This window comes from Antedon bifida, chromosome 2 (assembly GCF_963402885.1).
Source record: "Antedon bifida chromosome 2, ecAntBifi1.1, whole genome shotgun sequence".
NCBI classification, from domain to species: Eukaryota; Metazoa; Echinodermata; class Crinoidea; order Comatulida; family Antedonidae; genus Antedon; species Antedon bifida.
Genome location: NC_136227.1, coordinates 36,215,388 through 36,236,544, shown reverse-complemented (window position 1 = coordinate 36,236,544; position 21,157 = coordinate 36,215,388). Strand labels below are relative to the sequence as shown.

The following is a 21,157-nucleotide window of genomic DNA, read 5'->3' as shown; positions in this document are numbered from 1 at the left end:
TTATAAAATAATGATAATAATTCCAATATTAATAATTATTAGGGCCTAGGCCTAGCCTAGAGGCTAGGCCTAGCTAGCCTAGGGCTAGGCCTATACTATTTTATACAGAAAAGTATAACAATAACTTAAACCATCATCAATTTCACCTACAAAATCGATAAAACACAGAATTTAAAATAATAATAATAATAATAAAACAGGAAAACACTATTAAACATTATTATATTTATTTATCTACCTATCATCAGTATACGTACGGTACGTACCTTTTTTGGTCTTCCTGAGCTTCAATGTGTGAAAAATGACGAACTACGCAGTTGAATAGCCCCCATAACAGCGTTGGGTTATTTAATGCATGATGAATAACAAAATAATTATGATTTAATAACAATACACATGTTTTTATTTAATCCATGATAAATATTCGTAAAATATGTTTATTCGGATATTTATTAATTACGTCTCCACTAAAGTCTATAAAACATAATGAATGTCATTATTTCAAATAAATAGGCCTACCCCGTAAACAAATGGAAGCGTCTCAACAACAGTTAATTTATGCATCATAGAGAACACAGAGCAGAAAATGGCTCTAGGCCGGCCTCATCTAGCAGCCGCCGCACAGGGGGAGAGAGAAGCACGATACCAGCTCTTCCCCCCCCCCCCCCCCCCCCACCCCACCCCTGTCTCTCCCCCACAGGCGGGTGAGGTGGGTGTTACCCCGGGCCTAGTTGTGGGGCGTAAAATTGTAACAGGCCCACAAGCTAAATTATATTATTTCATTCTGGTTTTTTTTTCATTATGTAAGTTTGTGATAATGTGTGTAACCAGGGAGATGTAAAATAAATTTATAAATTAGTTTACATCTCCCTGTGTGTGTAACGTAGGCCTAGGCCTAAGTATTAGTGTCATACAGTCGTAAAGTTGACATTCACCCCCCGCCCCTCAATATTAAATCGGCGCCAACAGTTACAATTTAACAATAAAACAATAAATGTGCGAAAAACTACCGTTTAAAACTTGTCGAGTGGAATATCTACACTTTACATGCGTAAATGCGAATGATGTACAAAACTGACTAGGATGGAAAGTATGAAAATTAAAAAATAGTATATCAACTGACATATAGGCCTACGTAAGCAGAGTCAAAAACTAACGTTTGAAAAGTTGTCGAATGAAATGTTATCACATGAAATCACGAACAAGTAAGTTACGCGCAATTTTATGAATTTCAATGATAGGTCATAGATTATAAACCAAAAGTCATTTTGTATTGACACTTGGTAAAAATTTAAGTCATATCAAGGGCAAACTTTCTATGGATTAAAAATGACATGTTTCACAAGAAGTTACGCGCGCACGCGCATTTAAAATTTAAAAATGCGCAAAATTAATTTCTAATCAACTTTCTACGCTGATCATGACATTTTGAGCATGTAAAAAATTCCCACGCGCGCGAAAAATTTTACGCGTAAGGTGCGCACGGAGCATGAAAAACATGTTTTTTTCTCTTGAATTGTGATTTTCCAGCCTTTCCTAGTCATTTAAAAAAAGATTGACATCATTTCAAATTAAAATGACGTCATACGAACACGTTGATTTATAACATTTGCGCGCGTTTTAGTTAAAAAAGTTACAAAATATTGTCAAATATATGCCTATTTTGAATCTATTATAGCTCTTCAGGATCGAAGGTGACCCCCAATTTTTTTAACTTATTATGCAAGAAGATAAATTGTAGATATGAATTCATGCAGAATTTTTACCTCTCGGATGTTATGACGTCATCGTATGGCCACACGAATGTAAAATATAGGATTTTTTACTGTTTCGTTATTGCTCATCACATTAAATAGAGCGCATCTCGCTTATACGTATTCCATTTCACCCGATATTTTAATACTGTCTAGGTCAATTAACTATCTTTCGCATGAGTTAAAAATATTTTAATTTTTATGACGTCATCATGTCTAAAAATGTAAATAACGTGGGTCACCTATTTTCATATTTACAGTAAATTTCAATCTGTTATAGTTCGTCAGAATAAAAAGTGATAATCATAATTAAAAGGTTTTCTGGAAGCTATTGGATTGTAGATACGAATTCATGTGAACATTTTTCAAATCAGATGTTGTGACGTCATCATATAGCCAGTTGAATAAAAAAAGTCGTATTTTCATCTCTTGCGTAAAAGTTCATTGCGTTTAAACGAGAGCGCATCTCACTTTCACGTGCCCAAAATTCTCCAAATTTGTATTAATGTAATGATTTAGATAATTATCTTCTAAAATAGTTATCTTTATAAGTCAATTTGATGACGTCATCGTGTTAATAATTGGCTTTAAAAGATGGGTCTCGTAATTTCGTCTATGCTACCACTGTATATAACATATACAGTGTATTCTGTAAATACTGTAATATGCTGTATGCTACAAAATAGGTACAATTCAGCACTGTAAACATATTTAATTCATGTCATAGGATGGCATAATCATTTTCGGCGTTCATATATTTTAAACGTATGTGCATGTTGCGTTTGCGCGGATAACCCGAACTCGTCAAAGTGACGAGTTCAAATCTAGTTTTTCTGTATTATTCTTCTTTCCTTCCTTCCTTTTTGTGAGTCGTGTTCCTCTAAAATGTGTAAACATAACATTTCATAACTTTGACAACATATGGGCATTTACGTGAAGTTGTGCACCTCCTATTTTTGAATGACGTCATAGTTGCGCAACGTGACTTATGCGCAATTTTATGAATTTCAATGATTGATCATAGATTAAAAACCAAAAGTCATTTAGTATTGACACTTTGACAAAATTTAAGTCATATCAGGGGCAAACTTTCTACGGATTAAAAATGGCATGTTTGACAAGAAGTTCGCGCGCACGCGCATTTAAAATTTCAAAATGCGCAAAATTAATTTCTAATCAACTTTTTACGCGTTTCTTGTCATTTTGAGCATGTCAAAAATTCCCACGGGCGCGCAATTTTTTATGCGCGCGGTGCGCACATAGCGTTAAAAACATATTTTTTTCTCTTGAATTATATTTTTCAAGCCTTTCCCAGTGATTTTGAAAACAATTTAGACCTTTTCCAGTTTAAATAACGCCATACGAACACGTTGAATTAGACAATTCGTGCGCGTTTTTTATGAAAAAGCTTAAAAAATCGTCAAAATTATGTCTTTTTTTAAACAGTCATAGTTTCTAAAGTAAACCGTTAACCGTTTATTTTTATTACAAAATCTAGAAGTTGATGAGTTGTAGATATCGGATCATGCATCAATAAGGCTAAAAAAACATTGTGACGTCATCGTATGGCCACACGAATGTAAAATATAGGATTTTTGTCTCTTTCGTTATTGCTCATCACATTCAATGGAGCGCATCGCGCTTATCTGTATTCCTTTTTCTCCTACATTTATATATTGTGTAGGTCAATCAACTTTCTTTAGCATGAGATAAAAATATTTTAATTTTTATGACGTCATCATGCCTAAAAATTTTAATTACGTGGGTCATTAATTTCATCTTTACAGTAAATTTTAATCTGTAATAGCTCGTAAGAATAAAATATGATAATCACGATTAAAACGTTTTCTGGAAGCTATTGGATTGTAGATACGAATTCATGTAAACATTTTGCCAATCGGATGTTGTGACGTCATCATATGGCCAGTTGAATAAAAAAAGTCGTATTTTCATATTTTGCGTAATAGTTCATCACATTTAAAAGGGTGCGCATCTATATTTTACGTATTCAAATTTCTTCTACACGTTAATATGTTGTTCCTGAGATAATTTCCTTCTGAAATTGCTATCTAAGTGTTTCATTTTGATACCGTCGCCATGTTAAAAATTGGAATAAATGGCGGGTCCCGTAATTTCACCTATTCTACACTGTATGTAATATGTATACAGCTTATACTGTTTGCATGTATATACTATATGACACCAAATTCAGCACTAACAGCATGTCATATTCTTCAGTTCTTGTCATAATGCCATAATCTTTATCTGTGTGCAATATTCCAACGTATGACGTGCACGTGGCGTTTGTCGTGGTGCGGATAACTAACTCGTCAAAGTGACGAGTTTCATGTCTAGTTCATAATTGGAATTAAGAAATCTATTTTTTATATAAACTTTTAGATTTTAAGCCAATATAATTTGACTGTAAAATGAAACTATAAATTTGTTATTAAACTATAAATATAATTATTATTATTAATAAACTTAAACAAAAAACACATTTTTCATATGGTTATTTGAGAATACCTCATACTCAGCAAATTAACTAAACCATTTGTAATTTTGTATTATTCAATACTTTTATGTTTATTATACCTTTATACAGAGATGGCGTGCGATGTTGCGCAATCAGCGGATGTAGCGGCTGTAATCCTTCAAGAAGGTCTAGCACATGTGTGTCTTGTGACGTCCAGTATGACGGTCATACGTGCCAAACTAGAACAGAACATTCCACGTAAACGCAAAGGGTTCTGTCAGCAACACGATAAAGCTTTGCTTAAGTTTTACGATTCTGTTCTACAAGCTGTTCAGAGGCATATTAATTTTGAAAGTTAGTTCAAAACTTTGTTTTGCCACAGACCTGCTTCATTTATTCAACGAATAAAGTAATTAATGCTTCTATTTGGATGTACAACCACACCATCCCCCCCACCATCTAACTTGTATTATATATAATGGCAGCTGGCTTAAGAAGAGTGACAAATAAGACTGGTCTCAATAATCAACCCACTCTACACTAACACTTTTCTTTTATTCATTTACTAGTTGTGAAGTGTGTCATTGTAGCAAGTCCAGGATTTGTAAAGGTAATTACAATACAGTAGTATTAAGTTTTTTTTTTCGCTTGATGTTCATAAGCATACACTAATTGCAATCAAAATTGGTTTTCTGTGAACTGTCTTATTTACTTAATTAGCTATTAATCCAAAGGTCTTGATAATAAGAACTGATTTAGTTAATTGCAGTTCCTAAAATAGCAAGTGAAGTAGAATTTAATGATTTGCAATGGAAATAAAAATTGTTTACTTTGCTTGTCGGAATTACTTTGAAGTGAAACCAAGTGTTAGTATAAAAACAAATCAATACAATGAAAACCAACTCTTTCAATATTACTAATGATTGAAGAGACAATTTTATCGCCATGAAACAGACTAGTGTGCAATACAATTTTGCCTGGAGTCATTTATTTGTTTGGTGTTAGCAGTGAAATATATAAAAATCACAATACTGTATAAAAATGTATAAATCATACAAATATAGGGAAATTTAACCAGACACAAGAAGCATTAGTCGGAGAAGGAAGGGACAGTAAAAAATACCCAAAACAAATATGAATAATTTAGTAATTGTTTTCAAATTAAATTACATAATGCTGATACCATTGCAATTAATTACCACTTGAAAAAAGAATCGGGGAAATTCCTAGGATGGTAAACTATAATTGTAGTAATATATGAGATACTGTACACCTGCTCTCTGAATAATTTCTGTTCTGAATATATTTGCACTGTATTTATAATGCTGATACCATTATGGAGATTTCTATTATGGCAACAGGTACATGATGTTTTTAGATAGCTGTAATGTGTAAATAATGTATTAATAATATATTCACATATTAATTACTTAATTTTAATAATTTGTATTGCAGGATCAATTCTGTGAATATTTATTTCAACAAGCTGTAAAACTAGATTTGAAAATATTATTAGAAAACAGACACAAGTTTATTCAGGTACATTCATCATCTGGACATAAACATGCACTAAAAGGTAAATTGAACTAAAACAGCATCATAATACCACTTATAACGATTATTATTCCACAAAATAATATCTTGAGTCTAAATGTTAATGCTAAAACGTCATTCTCTTCTTTATTGCAAACTCACTATATAACTACAGTAGATTTAAATTTTACTATGCTACAAATCAATATAAGATATTATACCTGTTGTATTTGTACAGTCAGATTTGTTTAAAATAGGAATGCATGATGCAAGGTCTCTGATAATAATATTTACTTTAAATTTGTATAGCGCATAATACAAATAGTCTCTATGCACATGCTTTTCCCTTAAGTGCAGACACTATAAGGCGCTCTTTATATAATAACCTGTGTAGGCAAACATGAAATATTTCCTCTTTACAAACTATTATTGACAGGTACAAATATAATCACAATGCTAACTATTTCCTACTTATTGTTCCTTTTACAGAAGTGTTATCAGACCCAGATCTATCAACCCGATTGGCTGATACAAAGGCAGCGGGAGAGGTGAAAGCACTTGAACAGTTTTATACAATGTTAAATACAGAACAAGACAGAGCTTTATATGGGTATGTTTTATACAATGTTAAATACAGAACAAGATAGAGCTTTATATGGGTATGTTTTATACAATGTTAAATCCAGAACAAGATAGAGCTTTATATGGGTATGTTCCACAACAACCTAAGGACCCATGGTTATTAGTTCAATTCTATTCCTAGTTGAAACATATCAACTCCAAACTGACCAAGATTATTAACTGTTCCTATCTTGGCAAGGTGAGCTTAGTTGTTAGATTACCTTGATCAGATTAAATCATAATGATTTGTTTTTATCTTTTAGAGTAAAACACGTTGAAAAGGCAAATGAGGCATCAGCAATAGAGACATTACTGATTAGTGACACTCTTTTCAGGTTACCTTTTATTATACATTTCTATATTTTAATATTAATAATAATACCAGGGTATTATACAAAAAGCTACTACTGTGGTATGGTGTATCAGTCAAGTTTGTTAACTTAACTCGCTGTGTTGAATTGAAGACTTGCCGTTGCGTGACAATACCGAGTCATTTCGAAATTGAAATATGAAATTAAAAGTTAATATATGAAACATCAAGAATAACATCGATAGTACATTGATATATATCAAAGGATATCAAAACAATTTAGCATGCAATGTTCTTGCTTTTTTAAAATCAATACTTTTTTACTCATTAATCTTTTTAGTAAAAACTATAACATAGTATTTTTAAAAACAATAGAAATATGGTTCAAAATGCACTTTACATCATTATTAATAAACAAGTAACATAATGTGATTCATGGAGCAAGATTTTAAACACCAAAAATAAATGTTTTAGGTCATCAGATATTACTCAAAGGAAACGATATGTTGGTCTGGTAGAGGAAGTGAGGGATGGCGGAGGAGAGGTACGAATATTCTCAAGCCAGCATGTATCAGGGGAACGTAAGTCAACAAATCAAATAATAAAATGATTATAATAATAATAGCCTGGATTTATATAGCGCCTAATGTCATGACACCTATTTTATTTTTTTATTTTATGTCTTTAGGCAATGTGGCCAAGGATTGCCAATAGTAAATTAATCACTGTCCTACCAGATAGGTGGTAATCCTCCTGATACAGGGGCTATTTTGTGAACCAGTTCACCGGGGTAACCCCATACTCTTTTCAAATAATGAACTGGGTTCTTTAAAGTGCACATAGGTTATAACTGTGTACACTCGACCATGGTTTATAGTCCTAGTCCTTATCCGAGAAAACTTGTTCCACCACCAGAATTAGGAGCGAGTCGGCCTCGAACCCTTGCCGATGTTGTTGTCTCTTTAGGTACAGTAAACGGTGCCCCTGCCTTAACTGCTCGCCCTATGTATACAAACTGAAAAATTTAATATGGTGAAATAAAGGGCGCCAAAACTTTTTTTGGTTGGTGCTGAAGGAAAAATTGAATAATGATTTCAGAGATCCCAATATTGGATTTATAACACCAATTATTTCAATATGGTATTGTTCTCAATAGAATTGGATTTGCTGAGTGGAGTGGCAGCCATTTTAAGATTTCCAATGCCTGATATTGAGGATGAGATTGGTTCAAGCTCAGATGAGGATTAAATGCATTTATAACAACCCATGTCCAACTAAGGTTATAAAAATGTTATGCCAGCATTTTTCAAATAAACATTAAAGCCAGTATTGTTCTCAATATAATTGGATTTGGAGAGTGGAGTGGCAGCCATTTTTCAATGCCTGATATTGAAGTTGAGATTTTATTAAATGCATTTGTAAATTTAAATAGATGATATTAATGATAATGATATAGAACTTAAATATGTTTTTAAATAATATTTATCTCAAATTGCTAAAGCTGAATTGCTTGAGAAAACATACATAATTAAACAACTCTATAAACACAAGGAAGCAAAGTTTGAAGAGCAGCTGAGCTTACCGTCAACCATGTTTGCACAGTCAACATTTTACTTAGGGACTGTTTTCAAATGAGTATCAATGCAATCAATCAACACAAACTTACTATTCATTGTAAATAAAGGATTCAACTATTAAAATTAATATATCACTTTTATAAAAGTGGCAACTCAAATTATATAACAGATTCTAAATACTTTGGCATTTGTAGAGAACCAAATATATATAAAGTATAACCAAAATACAGGGCAAGTTTATTGAATTTCATGTGCACTGTACAATCCTTCAATCATGAAAAAGACCTAACCTAACAGTCATTGGTTTGTACATATTTAAAACTAGAGCAGCCAAAAACACAAAACATAAGTGTCATTTTTGAGCAATTCAAAATTGTAAACATTTTTTGCATTTTGCGCACGCACAATTTTGCAATTGATTTTTGTTTTTCATACCTAGATTTCATTCATTTGAACTTGAATCGCAAAATAACGACGCACGTGCACGTTAAACAAATTTGTTCTTTTAATCTGTTATAGCTTATCAGGATGGCTGATTACCTCATTTGATTAAGATGATAGGAAATAAACAAACAAACTTGTAGGCTTTTAAATGTACCAATTGCCTACTTTAAACATAACAGTCATCATTGAAACTCTTTTAACTTGTAGAGTGCCAAATCACATGTTTTTTTTTTGTCTTGTGTGGGTTCGTCCCACTTTTATTATCATAGTCTATTTAAAAAGTTACATTTTTTGAGCATATTTTTTCCTCTTGTTTATATGTTACAACGTTAAAAGTAGACATGTTTTAATGGATGTCTATATGAACATAGTTCAAAGGTAAATAACCATACAATAGGCCATAATTGGACAACATGTGTTATTAGACTCTACGGAAACATGTGTTTTCTTAACAATTTGACACTAAAAAATAATTTCATAGTTATGCGATTCTGTAGTGTAAAGTTCAAAGGTCAATAATGTTAGAATCGGCCATTTTTTTGCACTAACATGTTGGCCTAAGTACGCGGTCTCATTGACCGAGAAGTGTTGGCCCAAAGCGCGGCATTGTCTCGCCGTACCCGCTAGACATTTCACATCTTCTGACAATACTTCAGCGTGTTGTAGTCTATAATCCGGCCGTCGCCATCCGTATTGTTAGCCTAGTTAGCTGTCTCATCCCTCTTTTATTTTGCTCCCTGTTTGTTTAACGTGTCAACAAGCGATACTGCATCTTATAGTTTAATCGTTTGCTTAACAATTAGACAGCCTTTTCAGGAGCAATCAACTGCTGTGTCAATTAGTTTAGTTCATTTTAATTACTCTTTAAATGTGCTAAAGAATCTCAGCTTTGCGTTCAATATCTGCAAACGTTTCGCACCAACGTACAATGCAATACATTAGGCCTAAAACACATACATTAGTTATACTTTATAAATGCATGATGAAATTGAAAGAATATGACGCACCAACGTACAATGCAATACATTAGGCCTATAACACATACATTCAATTCAATTCAATTCAATTAAAACTTTATTATCTCCATAGGGAAACTCTGTTGGCCTTTTCAAAAATACAGTACAGTACATACAAATATAAAATGGATACAGTATATAAAATATAAAATACGATAAAAGAGCCATACAAAATATACATATAAAATCCTAAAAAGTCGATTAAAATACTACAATAAATAAAACTAGCAATGCGTTATACTTTATAAATGCATGATAAAATTGAAAGAATAAATTAAGTCTGAAATATGAAATTAACAAAAATAAAAAGGCATAAAGGGACAGCACCAAGCAAACTTGGAAAACGCAATCAAATAATAGGAACATGACGTTCTTAATTATGTATATTACTTTTTTTTTTTAACATGACATGATGTTTTTCATGCCATGACAATTTGCGTATCGAATTAACCAGAATATAATTTAATTACTAATAATATAATAGTCATATAATAAATTAAATAAACAATTATGCTTGTAAAATTATATGTATGCGAATCACGAATAAATTAATATTGATAACAATCATCACAAATTGTTGCTTTGTCGATAATAACGGTGGCGAAATTAACGGTTGCAGTAATTGAATATTGACAAATGGCCATTTTGCGAGGGCCTAACTATCTTGTTTCAAATTAGAGTCTGGGTATGCATAGCGCGCGTTTTAATTGAGCAGCGCAGACAAGTTAGTTACACCGATGAATTGTTGATATATTGATACTGAGAGTGTTGTTAGCCAAACATGGCGATGGTTTTTGCTAATGATTTTAACATGAGAAGTGAACTATTTGAACAAGTTAACAAACACCTCCTAATTGCGTAAAATATCGTTACATTTATTAATCGTATCTCAGTTTACAGTCAAGTAAATTATTAAGGTATGCAAGATTAAGTGTCAACATAAAACTGCACTTGTCAAAGTATAGCCACTCTTATTAATATTATTCGTATATTATTATTACTGACAAAGGAATACTGACGTTTTCAAATGTTTGTCACTTCTTGTGACTGTTTTACTTTATACCGTTTTTATTTAACTTCAAAATGTCGGCAGACTTTTCAGCGGAGAGGCAGTAATCATCGTCATCATCTAATCATCCGATTTTCGATGTTTATAATCACATATGACAATATTTCTTCTGTATCATAGGCAATTCCGTAATACAGCACCCCATGTGTTTCACGTACTAGGTTAGGGTTCATGACATGCTTCTATGTTTTTTGTATGTGATGCTGTATCTTGGAATTTGCCTATGATAAACTGAGAAAATTATATTACTGAGAATCGGCTAGGTTGACCATCATGATAGAACATTATTTTTTAAAAATAAATAAAGTTCGTGTCCTTACAAGTTTACAGTTTATGCTCTAAATCTAACGCAGGTTATTTAGTCTTCTGTATCCATGGTAACACTATACTGTTCGTGGTACGTTTTAAAGATAAATTTATAACGATCAGTTTGTGAATATTGCTCAATTGTAGTTGGATGAAACTACAATAATTAAGACGCTTATTAAGACATCTATGGGAAGCCGACGACGCCATAAATCACAGATGGTTGAGAATATGGACATTTATTGCTTGTTAATTGGAAAGCCAAACCCGCCAAAAATACATAATACATACCATCCACCAATAATTAATTCGTACAAAATTCAAACCATCCAATATTATCTCATGCAGTTCAATGAAAACTTAAACCATTCACCTTGTATCTACACCATCCAATACAATGTGTGACCATCTACCACTAGCCCAAACGACAATACGCCGAACAAACTACCCATAACACAAACCATCTAAAGAATGTTGAGCCCAGGCAGCAATAATTGAATTAATCTAACGTTAATACAAGTATATATTAGCCAACTCATTTATCAACATTTCATGTAGTTCATGAACATTTCAAACAAAGCATCTTAATGTTAGTTCATCGAATTATAATTCTAATTCATTGCCTGTTTTATACACCGTTCGTCTGTTCAACAGTTGAAACAACTGTTTTGCACACGATACGCCCGTTCGTGAGTTCAAACCATGATATTTGAAGCATCGACTTTCCAAACAGCGATTTTTCGCACCGAACGTATTTTCTTGAGTTAAAGTGGTTGCATTTCAATCACTTACTTTTGATTGGCCAGTATTACACACCGTTAGCTTGTTCGTGATTTCAAACCATGATATTTGAAGCATCGACTTTCCAAACAGCGATTTTTCGCACCGAACGTATTTTCTTGAGTTAAAGTGGTTGCATTTCAATCACTTACTTTTGATTGGCCAGTATTACACACCGTTCGCTTGTTCGTGATTTCAAACCATGATATTTGAAGCATCGACTTTCCAAATGGCGATTTTTCGCACCGAACGTATTTACTTGAGTTAAAGTGGTTGCATTTCAATCACCTACTTTCGATTGGCCAGTATTACACACCGTTCGCTTGTTCGTGATTTCATGTGATAACATTTCATTCGACAACTTTTCAAACGTTAGTTTTTGACTCTGCTTACGTAGGCCTATATGTCAGTTGATATACTATTTTTTAATTTTCATACTTTCCATCCTAGTCAGTTTTGTACATCATTCGCATTTACGCATGTAAAGTGTAGATATTCCACTCGACAAGTTTTAAACGGTAGTTTTTCGCACATTTATTGTTTTATTGTTAAATTGTAACTGTTGGCGCCGATTTAATATTGAGGGGCGGGGGGTGAATGTCAACTTTACGACTGTATGACACTAATACTTAGGCCTAGGCCTACGTTACACACACAGGGAGATGTAAACTAATTTATAAATTTATTTTACATCTCCCTGGTTACACACATTATCACAAACTTACATAATGAAAAAAAAACCAGAATGAAATAATATAATTTAGCTTGTGGGCCTGTTACAATTTTACGCCCCACAACTAGGCCCGGGGTAACACCCACCTCACCCGCCTGTGGGGGAGAGACAGGGGTGGGGTGGGGGGGGGGGGAAGAGCTGGTATCGTGCTTCTCTCTCCCCCTGTGCGGCGGCTGCTAGATGAGGCCGGCCTAGAGCCATTTTCTGCTCTGTGTTCTCTATGATGCATAAATTAACTGTTGTTGAGACGCTTCCATTTGTTTACGGGGTAGGCCTATTTATTTGAAATAATGACATTCATTATGTTTTATAGACTTTAGTGGAGACGTAATTAATAAATATCCGAATAAACATATTTTACGAATATTTATCATGGATTAAATAAAAACATGTGTATTGTTATTAAATCATAATTATTTTGTTATTCATCATGCATTAAATAACCCAACGCTGTTATGGGGGCTATTCAACTGCGTAGTTCGTCATTTTTCACACATTGATGCTGATTGAATTGATTCAGCTCAGGAAGACCAAAAAAGGTACGTACCGTACGTATACTGATGATAGGTAGATAAATAAATATAATAATGTTTAATAGTGTTTTCCTGTTTTATTATTATTATTATTATTTTAAATTCTGTGTTTTATCGATTTTGTAGGTGAAATTGATGATGGTTTAAGTTATTGTTATACTTTTCTGTATAAAATAGTATAGGCCTAGCCCTAGGCTAGCTAGGCCTAGCCTCTAGGCTAGGCCTAGGCCCTAATAATTATTAATATTGGAATTATTATCATTATTTTATAAAAAGCTACAATTAGTGCCATGAGTGGTGACCAGGATTGGAACCTGGATTTTGTAGCTGAAATTACTAATTATAGGAATTATCCAGCTATAATATAATATTTATTACACATAGGCCTAGCCTAGGCCTACTTATATTAAATTAATTATATATAAACCTCCGATTGTGCGTAGACCGATATTTTAATCAATGGTTGTATTTATTAATAATAAATAGTACAGAAGCCTACCACTGAACAATTATTTTTTATTTTGCCAAATAGCTCTAAACCATATAGGCCTAGGCTCTAGGAATAATATTGATTTTCTAGTATATAAACTTAAAATGTGATAAATTAACGTGAAATTGTGAAAAAGTGTAAATACAAGTTGTATGGACTCATTCGTTTCAGGTATCATCCAGTATGTCAGATGATTTACGTAGTGTTTTGCAGGTGCTGCAGGGGTTAGCAAATTCTATCACAAACACTCCTTCGCCTGCTACCATTTCCAATAGTAGTAGTGAGCTTAGTACTACTAGTAGCACTACTACAACCACTAGTCATGCTGCTAGTACTAGTAGGCCTAGTAGTAGCAGAAGTAGTAGTAGATCTACGTTGAGTTCCAGTGCTAGCACCAGCAGTACGCCTAGCATAGACCAAAGTATTGCGAGTGAACACAGACGACTGTTCAATCGAAATTATGTAAGTTGCATCATGTTACTAAACCCCCTTCTTCTTGGCACCCGAATAGTTTACTATTGTACCGATAGATAGCTTATTAAGTGGCTCCAAGCCTGTACCAATCCAGTTTAAATAATTTTCAATACAATGGTGCCACATTTTAACATGTTGTCCATCACATTTTTATTAATTTTGTTGGAGACTTACCTGGCCGTTCAGTAAAACATCATATATTTTTTGTATTACAAGTAAAATTAACATTTTGAACGAGTTTTTATCACTGTGTACATATAATATTATTTCAGAGACAAACCCCATATAACAGGGGTCATAGCAACAACAGTACCAGTAGTAAAGCATCTGGAAAAGGTACGATGGTAATTGTTTTATCGCATCAATTTTAATTGTATTTTCACAATGAGAGTTTAGAAGCTGTCGTGTGTAATGTATTTAGGTCGGTACAGTTATTACGTCATGTTATAGTTGAGTTCGGATAATACTGCCAATCAGGTTTATTGGTGTATATTTTTTATATAAAGTTGAAATGTTAACAGTTTTATTAAACATATAATAAAAAGAATAACGATGTTATGTAATTCCTAACATATCTGTATATTTGATAACCTCCAACAATTAGCCCATGTAACAAAATTTGCTATTTAACCAAAAATAATCAAAAACATGCCTAATAATAATACAAGGAGGTCTTATCTTCTTAATTGACCGAAATGATTATTAATATTAATAAAAGATGGTTTTTATAAGATGTTTTATCCTTTGTTAGGAAGAACATTGACAAGATTTTTAGTATGCCTCATGGAACACAAAATGGAAACTGTTCCTACTGTAGCCCAACGTCGGAAACTGAAAGATAACGGCTATGGCGAGAAGAAAATTGTGTTTCCAGCGGAAGGCAATCAAGACGATTTTTGCAACCTGGTATTTAAGTAAGATAATTTTTCTAATGTTTTCACATCGAAATGTTTTCTGTGGTGATTTTGCCAAAATACTGTTTGTTAAAGAGAAAATAATCAACTATGATGATGATGCTTATGACATTTTGCAAATGAGAACAAAATTCTACATATTTATTTTTAATTTGTTTTTGTAGAACATTTCCGTTGCTAATTGCAAATTGCGGAGGGTTTGAGATAACAATGGCAAAGGAAGGTGATCGCAAAAAACTGACTGTTGTCCATTACGGGCCATGTAAAGTTCAAGACCTTAGAACATTTGGTTCTGGAAAATTATACATTCGCCCATTGCAGCGGGATATACCGGAGGAGAAATACCATTAGTGGAAGCCCGAGAAAAATGTTTAAATTGTAGGGCCGACATTTCCATGAAGAACATGAAAGTGCACATCAAATATTGCATGGTAATTACCTGTGAAAGAGAAGAAAGTAGTATTGGTAATGATATGCATACGTCAGATCCAATCACTATAATGCTTCATCTCTGCTCGAAACAATAATGTAATGCGTTCAATGATCAACTGAAAATTGTAAATTCAATTCACTTGTCTACCATTTTATCTAATTATTTTCTATAGCTTTGTTGTCACATACCAACATTTGTTCATCTTTTTCGACCCAGCCCTGCAGCACTATTATCTGTAAAAAAGATGAAAGAATTGTTGAAGCCATCTTTTAAAGGCAGCGATGGCTCAAACACTAAGATATTTGAAAGTTCTGTATATGCCCGATTTCTGGACTACGTCAGAGAGGTTGCTAGTAAGTTATAAGTTATAGAAAAACACAGACTGTCTGTTCGTATATTTTACTTTTTCTGCCCTACTGTAGCATAATGCAATCCATTATTTGTTTAAACCCTTATTTTAACCGGTGGCCATGCCCTAAAGTTCTCAAGCTTATTTTGGCTTCCACACACTTACCCTTTTTTATTTATGTGTATTTCTGAAGTCACTTTTCGTTTAGTACAATTTAACTTTAAGTTTATTATGTGTGGAAAACAATAAACAAACAATAAAGGAATATTGCATTGAGCACACTTGTAGTGGATGTGTCCGCTATACAAGTGAAGTATTTGTTGTTGCCGTCGCAAACCATATAATAACAGTGTCTAAAATGGCAAAAAAGAGCAATAACCGTAATATACCAAAATAAATTCGCTTTACTCCGACATTTTTCAAATTTTCTTAAACCTCATTACTTTTAATTCATATCAGAACATGCAGTGTTAAAACTATTCAAAGCATTTAAGCCAAGTCACTTACTGATGCGATGGCTAAAAGGGTTTTGTTATGACTTGATTTGTTTTGACTTTTACCTCTCTTTTTCATAGGTGGTAGAAGAGGTCACCTGACGCTTGGTCATCTGTTGCAGTTTGTGACCGGAACGGATGAAGAACCAGTGTTGGGTTTTGTTCTCCATCCACAAATAGTATTTACAGAAACAGCAGGTTCTTTTCTCCCGTCTGCCAACACGTGTATTAACAGTATGCAACTTCCACGGCCAGGTTTAACATGCAGTCTGCCGCCAAAAGACACACTGTTCAATATGTATGATTTGGCATTTTCTCAACAGTTTTTTGGTAATGTGTAGACCTAAGTGGGTCAGAACAAAGCAAGTGACATACTTTAAATAAAGTTTTCTACTGTAGATATGGGTTGGTTCAATCACAGAGCAAAATCCATAATGCTTCAATTTAGGACATGGAGAGTGGATAGAGGAGGTGACCGTTGAGAAAGAGTGGTGGTAATTTGTATTTACATAACGGAAAGATATATGACAGAAAAAGATGAGCGATGGTTGAAAGGGTTGTTATGAGCTAATACGTTTTCATATTATTTCCGTTTTAAACATTAGGCATACCAGTTCTTAAACCCCCTGTACAGGGTAGATCTAAATAAATGAAATATAATATTTGATTCTAAACATTTTAGTGTCGGCAGTTCTTGAAACATTAAGTACAACATTATTTTCAACAAACATATTTAGTTTACACATCAGTAGAAAAAATGTTAAAGCAAATCATATGTTGACTACGGTATTGATTTTAGGACATATAATAACCTTTTCAATTTAATGGCAATAAACGTTTTTCTTTAACAATTAAAGAAACTTGTTGTTAATTAACAATTAAGGCAGTCATTAAATACACCAATCAGTAAAATTGTGCAACATGCTCTCTCTCTCTATCCCCAATCTACACAGCTATTTTTAGGCCTATATAATTAACTAATAAAAACATTAACATTCATTTGAGAATAAGTTGTTTTTCAAAACAATCGATATTCACACAGCCTGATTTCCAATACTAAAGTGTAAATGCCAACCAAATTATTAATATATGCATTATGATAATTTTCTATTTTAAACATTCACAATAGTCATTATTACTCATCAAAATTCAGAAACAATATCTAAGCCTCGTAAATAAGGAGTTGCATCCCAAATATCAACTGCATTATTTAGCGCATTGTCTATTTCATCCTTAAATAAAGAGAGTTGTTCATCATTCATTGGACAGGCAGTGTCAGGGACAACTATACCATCATTTTCTTCTGGAAGGGGTGAGTTTGGATCTATACCATACTGCTGAACACTTTCCTACAATAAGCCAAAATAATGAAAGAAGATTAGGTAGATCACACAAGACACGGTAAAATTAAAATGTGTACGGTAACAGCTAACTATACAAGTAGTTTCTCACGTATAATGTGTGTGTCGGGGAGACTATTTTTAAAACAGTTTTTGTTACAGGTTTATAATAACGTAGTTGTTACGACAAACAAATTATACGAACATCCGTTCGCCTTACATTCTAAATCCAAGAATACCGTATAAAATGAAGGTTTTATTTATTACTTTAATTTATACAACTCCACGTTACCTCTGGTATGGCTTCAAAGTACTCAGACGCTATGATGCTTGCATCGGATGCAATATTTTGTATACCCATTATGAACAATTGATTTGGGGTTTTGTTGTGCTCGGTCCGCAGTTTGTGGTTGTTCCACATCAGTTGGAAATCCATCAACATACTATTAATAATGGGTACATAAATGAAATGTAAAATAAAAATATGCGCCTCGTTATCTGGGTCCAAACAACCCATGGTTTCCAAACTGCTAAAGAATGTGCGCCAGGAACATATAACAGCCTCAAATACATCTCTCCACAATCTTTCAATCCTGCTGTTATGAACACTTTTTCCAGTAATAAAACTACCTCTGCCTGGTCCTCTAGAAGGGTGGTTCAACATTAAGCGAGCCACATCAACATTTTCGATCCCCTTGTCCGCTCTCACCCTCGACGGCAATCCCCATTTTCTGACAGCTTCCTGGAAACAAGTTAGAACCGTGCATGCCCTGTTATTTGTACTGAGTTTTAGGTACACTATCGCTCTACTATAACCATCAATACCTCCATGAATCACACACCTCCATCTGTAGAATCAAACATACGACAATTATAAAGGAAACTGAAAATACTTTTATGTTATTGTATCATAAAATGTAAATTTCTTACATTTACATTATCATTTTTCATATCTGCGTCGGGTTGCCTACGAATCTGTTTTGATCATAACATATCATAAACGTGTAGACCTACTTTATTAGTTTATGATTCCCGTCTATGTGCCACAGAGCCAACGGAGATGGCACTGAATAAACTCGTCTGCGTATGCAACGCAGAGACCGCAAATGACGCCCAACGGGATCAACCCTTTTGACAGAATCTCGCAATGCTTCTCTTCGTACTCGTATGCCGTCTTTCATCAAATGAGCCTCAATTGACTTAAGTCCTAGTGTTAAGATGAAATGATGAATAAAGAAAAACAAATAAGCAAACTATGCAAATAGCTACCGCTACAAACAGTGGTACTACTCTATCATTTAGAAAGAATCCCATCCCATCAATAAATGATGCGATCATCGTATCTAACCCAACCTTTCAAAAAATAATCCTTATTTTGTATGCTTATCATGTCGAAGGAGTACTTCTTCTATTCTAAAGTCCGTCGCGTAACAAAACAAGCCATTCTGTATATTTTAAATACCTACCTGATCTTGGAAAATTCATGGTTATCATGCCAATACGCGCGTCTAGAAACTCGGAAGAAATATCTGTGTAGTTTCTTGTTGTCATGTTGTATTCTTGTAGCCTCCTTTCTATCGTTCTTTTACTTACAGAAAACATTTTACTCATGTCCTGAACAGTAAAGTTGTTGTCTACGAAGTAAATGAAAATAACTGACTATGGAGAGAAGACTGAACGTAAAGTAAAATATTAGGTTTACAAAAACACCAAATTTTGTTCATTATTAATACTAAATTGTTATATGGGAATTGGATAATATATTGGCTAGAAAATTCTAAGAAATAATTCAAAGTACTGTACTGTAAGGTAATATTTTCGAGAGAAAAAAGACTCTACATGCTTATTATTGCAAGAGCCTCATAATAATTTTTAAAAAAATAATACAGTAGGCCTACCTATCATGCAACCTACCTACCTTTTGTCATGCAATATATTAATATTTAAATTACAAAATTTGTTTCACATAAAAGTAAAGGTCGTTAGGCCTACTTTAAATTTGTATTAAACACACTATGTTCGTGCTACTATCTTACAAAGATGATAAACAACCATGATCAGCCGAGCGTAAAAAACAAAAAATAATTGTTTTTAAGGCTCGGCTGGTTACGACTGTTTGCCACTCTCTTCAAGAAGAAGATGGCTTCCGTAACACGAATTTAATTTAATGAATGAATTACTTACTTCGATGGTAGCCACTTTACCAAAGACAAGAAATAATTAAAGTAGATAATGATACATAGGCCTAGGCCCAAAACCTAGGAGGCCTAAAAATAATACGCACCCACAAAGAACTGCAGCTGACTACGCCCGATCACAAATCTTGCCCGTCCTGGTCTGCCAGTGTGAATCATGGCAGAGTCCGTAGTGGGATGTTCGTCTCCTACCTGGCCTGGGCCAATGACTTCTTCTATCGCTCTTTTACTCGCTACAAGATTATCGATTACCTCTAACCGGATATTTTCATGCCCGATTATCGTTTCGATAATAACCTCCAGTCGCATTGGGAGTGGCATTAATAGATTTCTATCAATGTTACCATTCACATACTGTTCAAGTGTTTGACAGATTTCTTGCAAAGCAATAGCAATAGGAACATACGCCATGTTAAAGACTTTTGGGAATATGAGAGGGGACTATACATTTTATTCTAGCTGGAATATTTTTAATGAGTACAATTTCAGGGCATAACATGTCCATTGTTCCTAAAATGTTCTCATCTTACGGTTGTGGTTGTGGTTGATTTAATATTACACACTACGGAAAAAAAAACCCCTTTTTGAGAGAGTGTAATTTCCGGACATGTAGAGGTACCATATTTAAAAATGTGTACTGTTCACATTCAGTACCGAACACCTCCCCCCCCCCCCCCCCACCCCAATATAAAATCGGCGCCAACAGTTACAATTAAACAATAAAACAAAAACTACCGTTTTAAAACTTGTCGAGTGGAATAAATACACTTTACATGCGTAAATGCGAATGATGTACAAAACTGATGTATGGAAAGTATGAAAATTAAAAAATAGTATATCAACTGATATATACGTAAGCGGAGCCAAAAGCTAACGTTTGAAAAGTTGTCGAATGAAATGTTATCACATGAAATCACGAACAAGCGAACGGTGTGTAATACTGGCCAATCGAAAGTAGGTGATTGAAATGCAACCACTTTAACTCAAGAAAATACGTTCGGTGCGAAAAATCGCCGTTTGGAAAGTCGATGCTTCAAATATCATGGTTTGAAATCACGAACAAGCGAACGGTGTGTAATACTGGCCAATCAAAAGTAAGTGATTGAAATGCAACCACTTTAACTCAAGAAAATACGTTCGGTGCGAAAAATCGCTGTTTGGAAAGTCGATGCTTCAAATATCATGGTTTGAACTCACGAACGGGCGTATCGTGTGCAAAACAGTTGTTTCAACTGTTGACCAGACGAACGGTGTATAAAACAGGCAATGTATTAGAATTAGAATTCGATGAACTATAATTAAGATGCTTTGTTTGA

The 21,157-nt window shown here is 33.7% G+C and overlaps 4 protein-coding genes and 1 long non-coding RNA gene across 5 annotated transcripts; 3 read left to right on the top strand and 2 right to left on the bottom strand.

The window, feature by feature from the left end:
• Window positions 1-343: 343 nt before the first annotated feature.
• Window positions 344-21,101, bottom strand: LOC144834948 (uncharacterized). The gene is made up of 3 exons (XR_013611023.1): window positions 20,643-21,101; window positions 682-1,074; window positions 344-651 (listed from the first exon to the last, which is right to left on the bottom strand). It is a non-coding gene; the product is annotated as an uncharacterized LOC144834948 (long non-coding RNA).
• On the top strand, window positions 6,426-9,351 carry LOC144834946 (protein pelota homolog). Its single transcript, XM_078689946.1, has 4 exons — window positions 6,426-6,471; window positions 6,648-6,719; window positions 7,169-7,275; window positions 7,851-9,351. Exons 1-4 carry the CDS (start codon window positions 6,437-6,439, stop codon window positions 7,940-7,942), a joined length of 306 nt encoding a protein of 101 aa, XP_078546072.1. The 5' UTR covers window positions 6,426-6,436; the 3' UTR covers window positions 7,943-9,351.
• Window positions 13,598-15,381, top strand: LOC144834703 (uncharacterized). Its single transcript, XM_078689597.1, has 4 exons — window positions 13,598-14,104; window positions 14,389-14,452; window positions 14,868-15,030; window positions 15,195-15,381. The coding sequence occupies exons 1-4, from the start codon at window positions 13,826-13,828 to the stop codon at window positions 15,379-15,381; spliced, it is 693 nt and encodes a 230-aa protein (XP_078545723.1). The 5' UTR covers window positions 13,598-13,825.
• LOC144834945 (uncharacterized) lies at window positions 15,660-17,122 on the top strand. Its single transcript, XM_078689944.1, has 2 exons — window positions 15,660-15,816; window positions 16,388-17,122. The coding sequence occupies exons 1-2, from the start codon at window positions 15,708-15,710 to the stop codon at window positions 16,645-16,647; spliced, it is 369 nt and encodes a 122-aa protein (XP_078546070.1). The 5' UTR covers window positions 15,660-15,707; the 3' UTR covers window positions 16,648-17,122.
• On the bottom strand, window positions 17,057-20,510 carry LOC144834940 (uncharacterized). Its single transcript, XM_078689935.1, has 5 exons — window positions 19,931-20,510; window positions 19,113-19,280; window positions 18,661-18,853; window positions 17,939-18,494; window positions 17,057-17,655 (listed from the first exon to the last, which is right to left on the bottom strand). Exons 1-5 carry the CDS (start codon window positions 20,250-20,252, stop codon window positions 17,449-17,451), a joined length of 1,446 nt encoding a protein of 481 aa, XP_078546061.1. The 5' UTR covers window positions 20,253-20,510; the 3' UTR covers window positions 17,057-17,448.
• Window positions 21,102-21,157: the final 56 nt, after the last annotated feature.

Bases quoted from the DNA above. Each gene is read 5' to 3' on its own strand.
- LOC144834946 (XM_078689946.1), top strand. From the start codon at position 6,437: ATGTTAAATCCAGAACAAGATAGAGCTTTATATGG. The intron at 6,472-6,647 runs GTATGTTCCACA...TTTATCTTTTAG, and splicing joins CAAGATAGAGCTTTATATGG to AGTAAAACACGTTGAAAAGG. The intron at 6,720-7,168 runs GTTACCTTTTAT...TAAATGTTTTAG, and splicing joins ATTAGTGACACTCTTTTCAG to GTCATCAGATATTACTCAAA.
- LOC144834703 (XM_078689597.1), top strand. From the start codon at position 13,826: ATGTCAGATGATTTACGTAGTGTTTTGCAGGTGCTGCAGGGGTTAGCA. The intron at 14,453-14,867 runs GTACGATGGTAA...ATCCTTTGTTAG, and splicing joins TAGTAAAGCATCTGGAAAAG to GAAGAACATTGACAAGATTT. The intron at 15,031-15,194 runs GTAAGATAATTT...TTGTTTTTGTAG, and splicing joins TTTTGCAACCTGGTATTTAA to AACATTTCCGTTGCTAATTG.
- LOC144834945 (XM_078689944.1), top strand. From the start codon at position 15,708: ATGAAAGAATTGTTGAAGCCATCTTTTAAAGGCAGCGATGGCTCAAAC. The intron at 15,817-16,387 runs GTAAGTTATAAG...TCTTTTTCATAG, and splicing joins CTACGTCAGAGAGGTTGCTA to GTGGTAGAAGAGGTCACCTG.
- LOC144834940 (XM_078689935.1), bottom strand. From the start codon at position 20,252: ATGGCGTATGTTCCTATTGCTATTGCTTTGCAAGAAATCTGTCAAACA. The intron at 19,281-19,930 runs GTGCGTATTATT...TTTACTTCGTAG, and splicing joins TCAGCTGCAGTTCTTTGTGG to ACAACAACTTTACTGTTCAG. The intron at 18,854-19,112 runs GTAGGTATTTAA...TCTTAACACTAG, and splicing joins CATGAATTTTCCAAGATCAG to GACTTAAGTCAATTGAGGCT.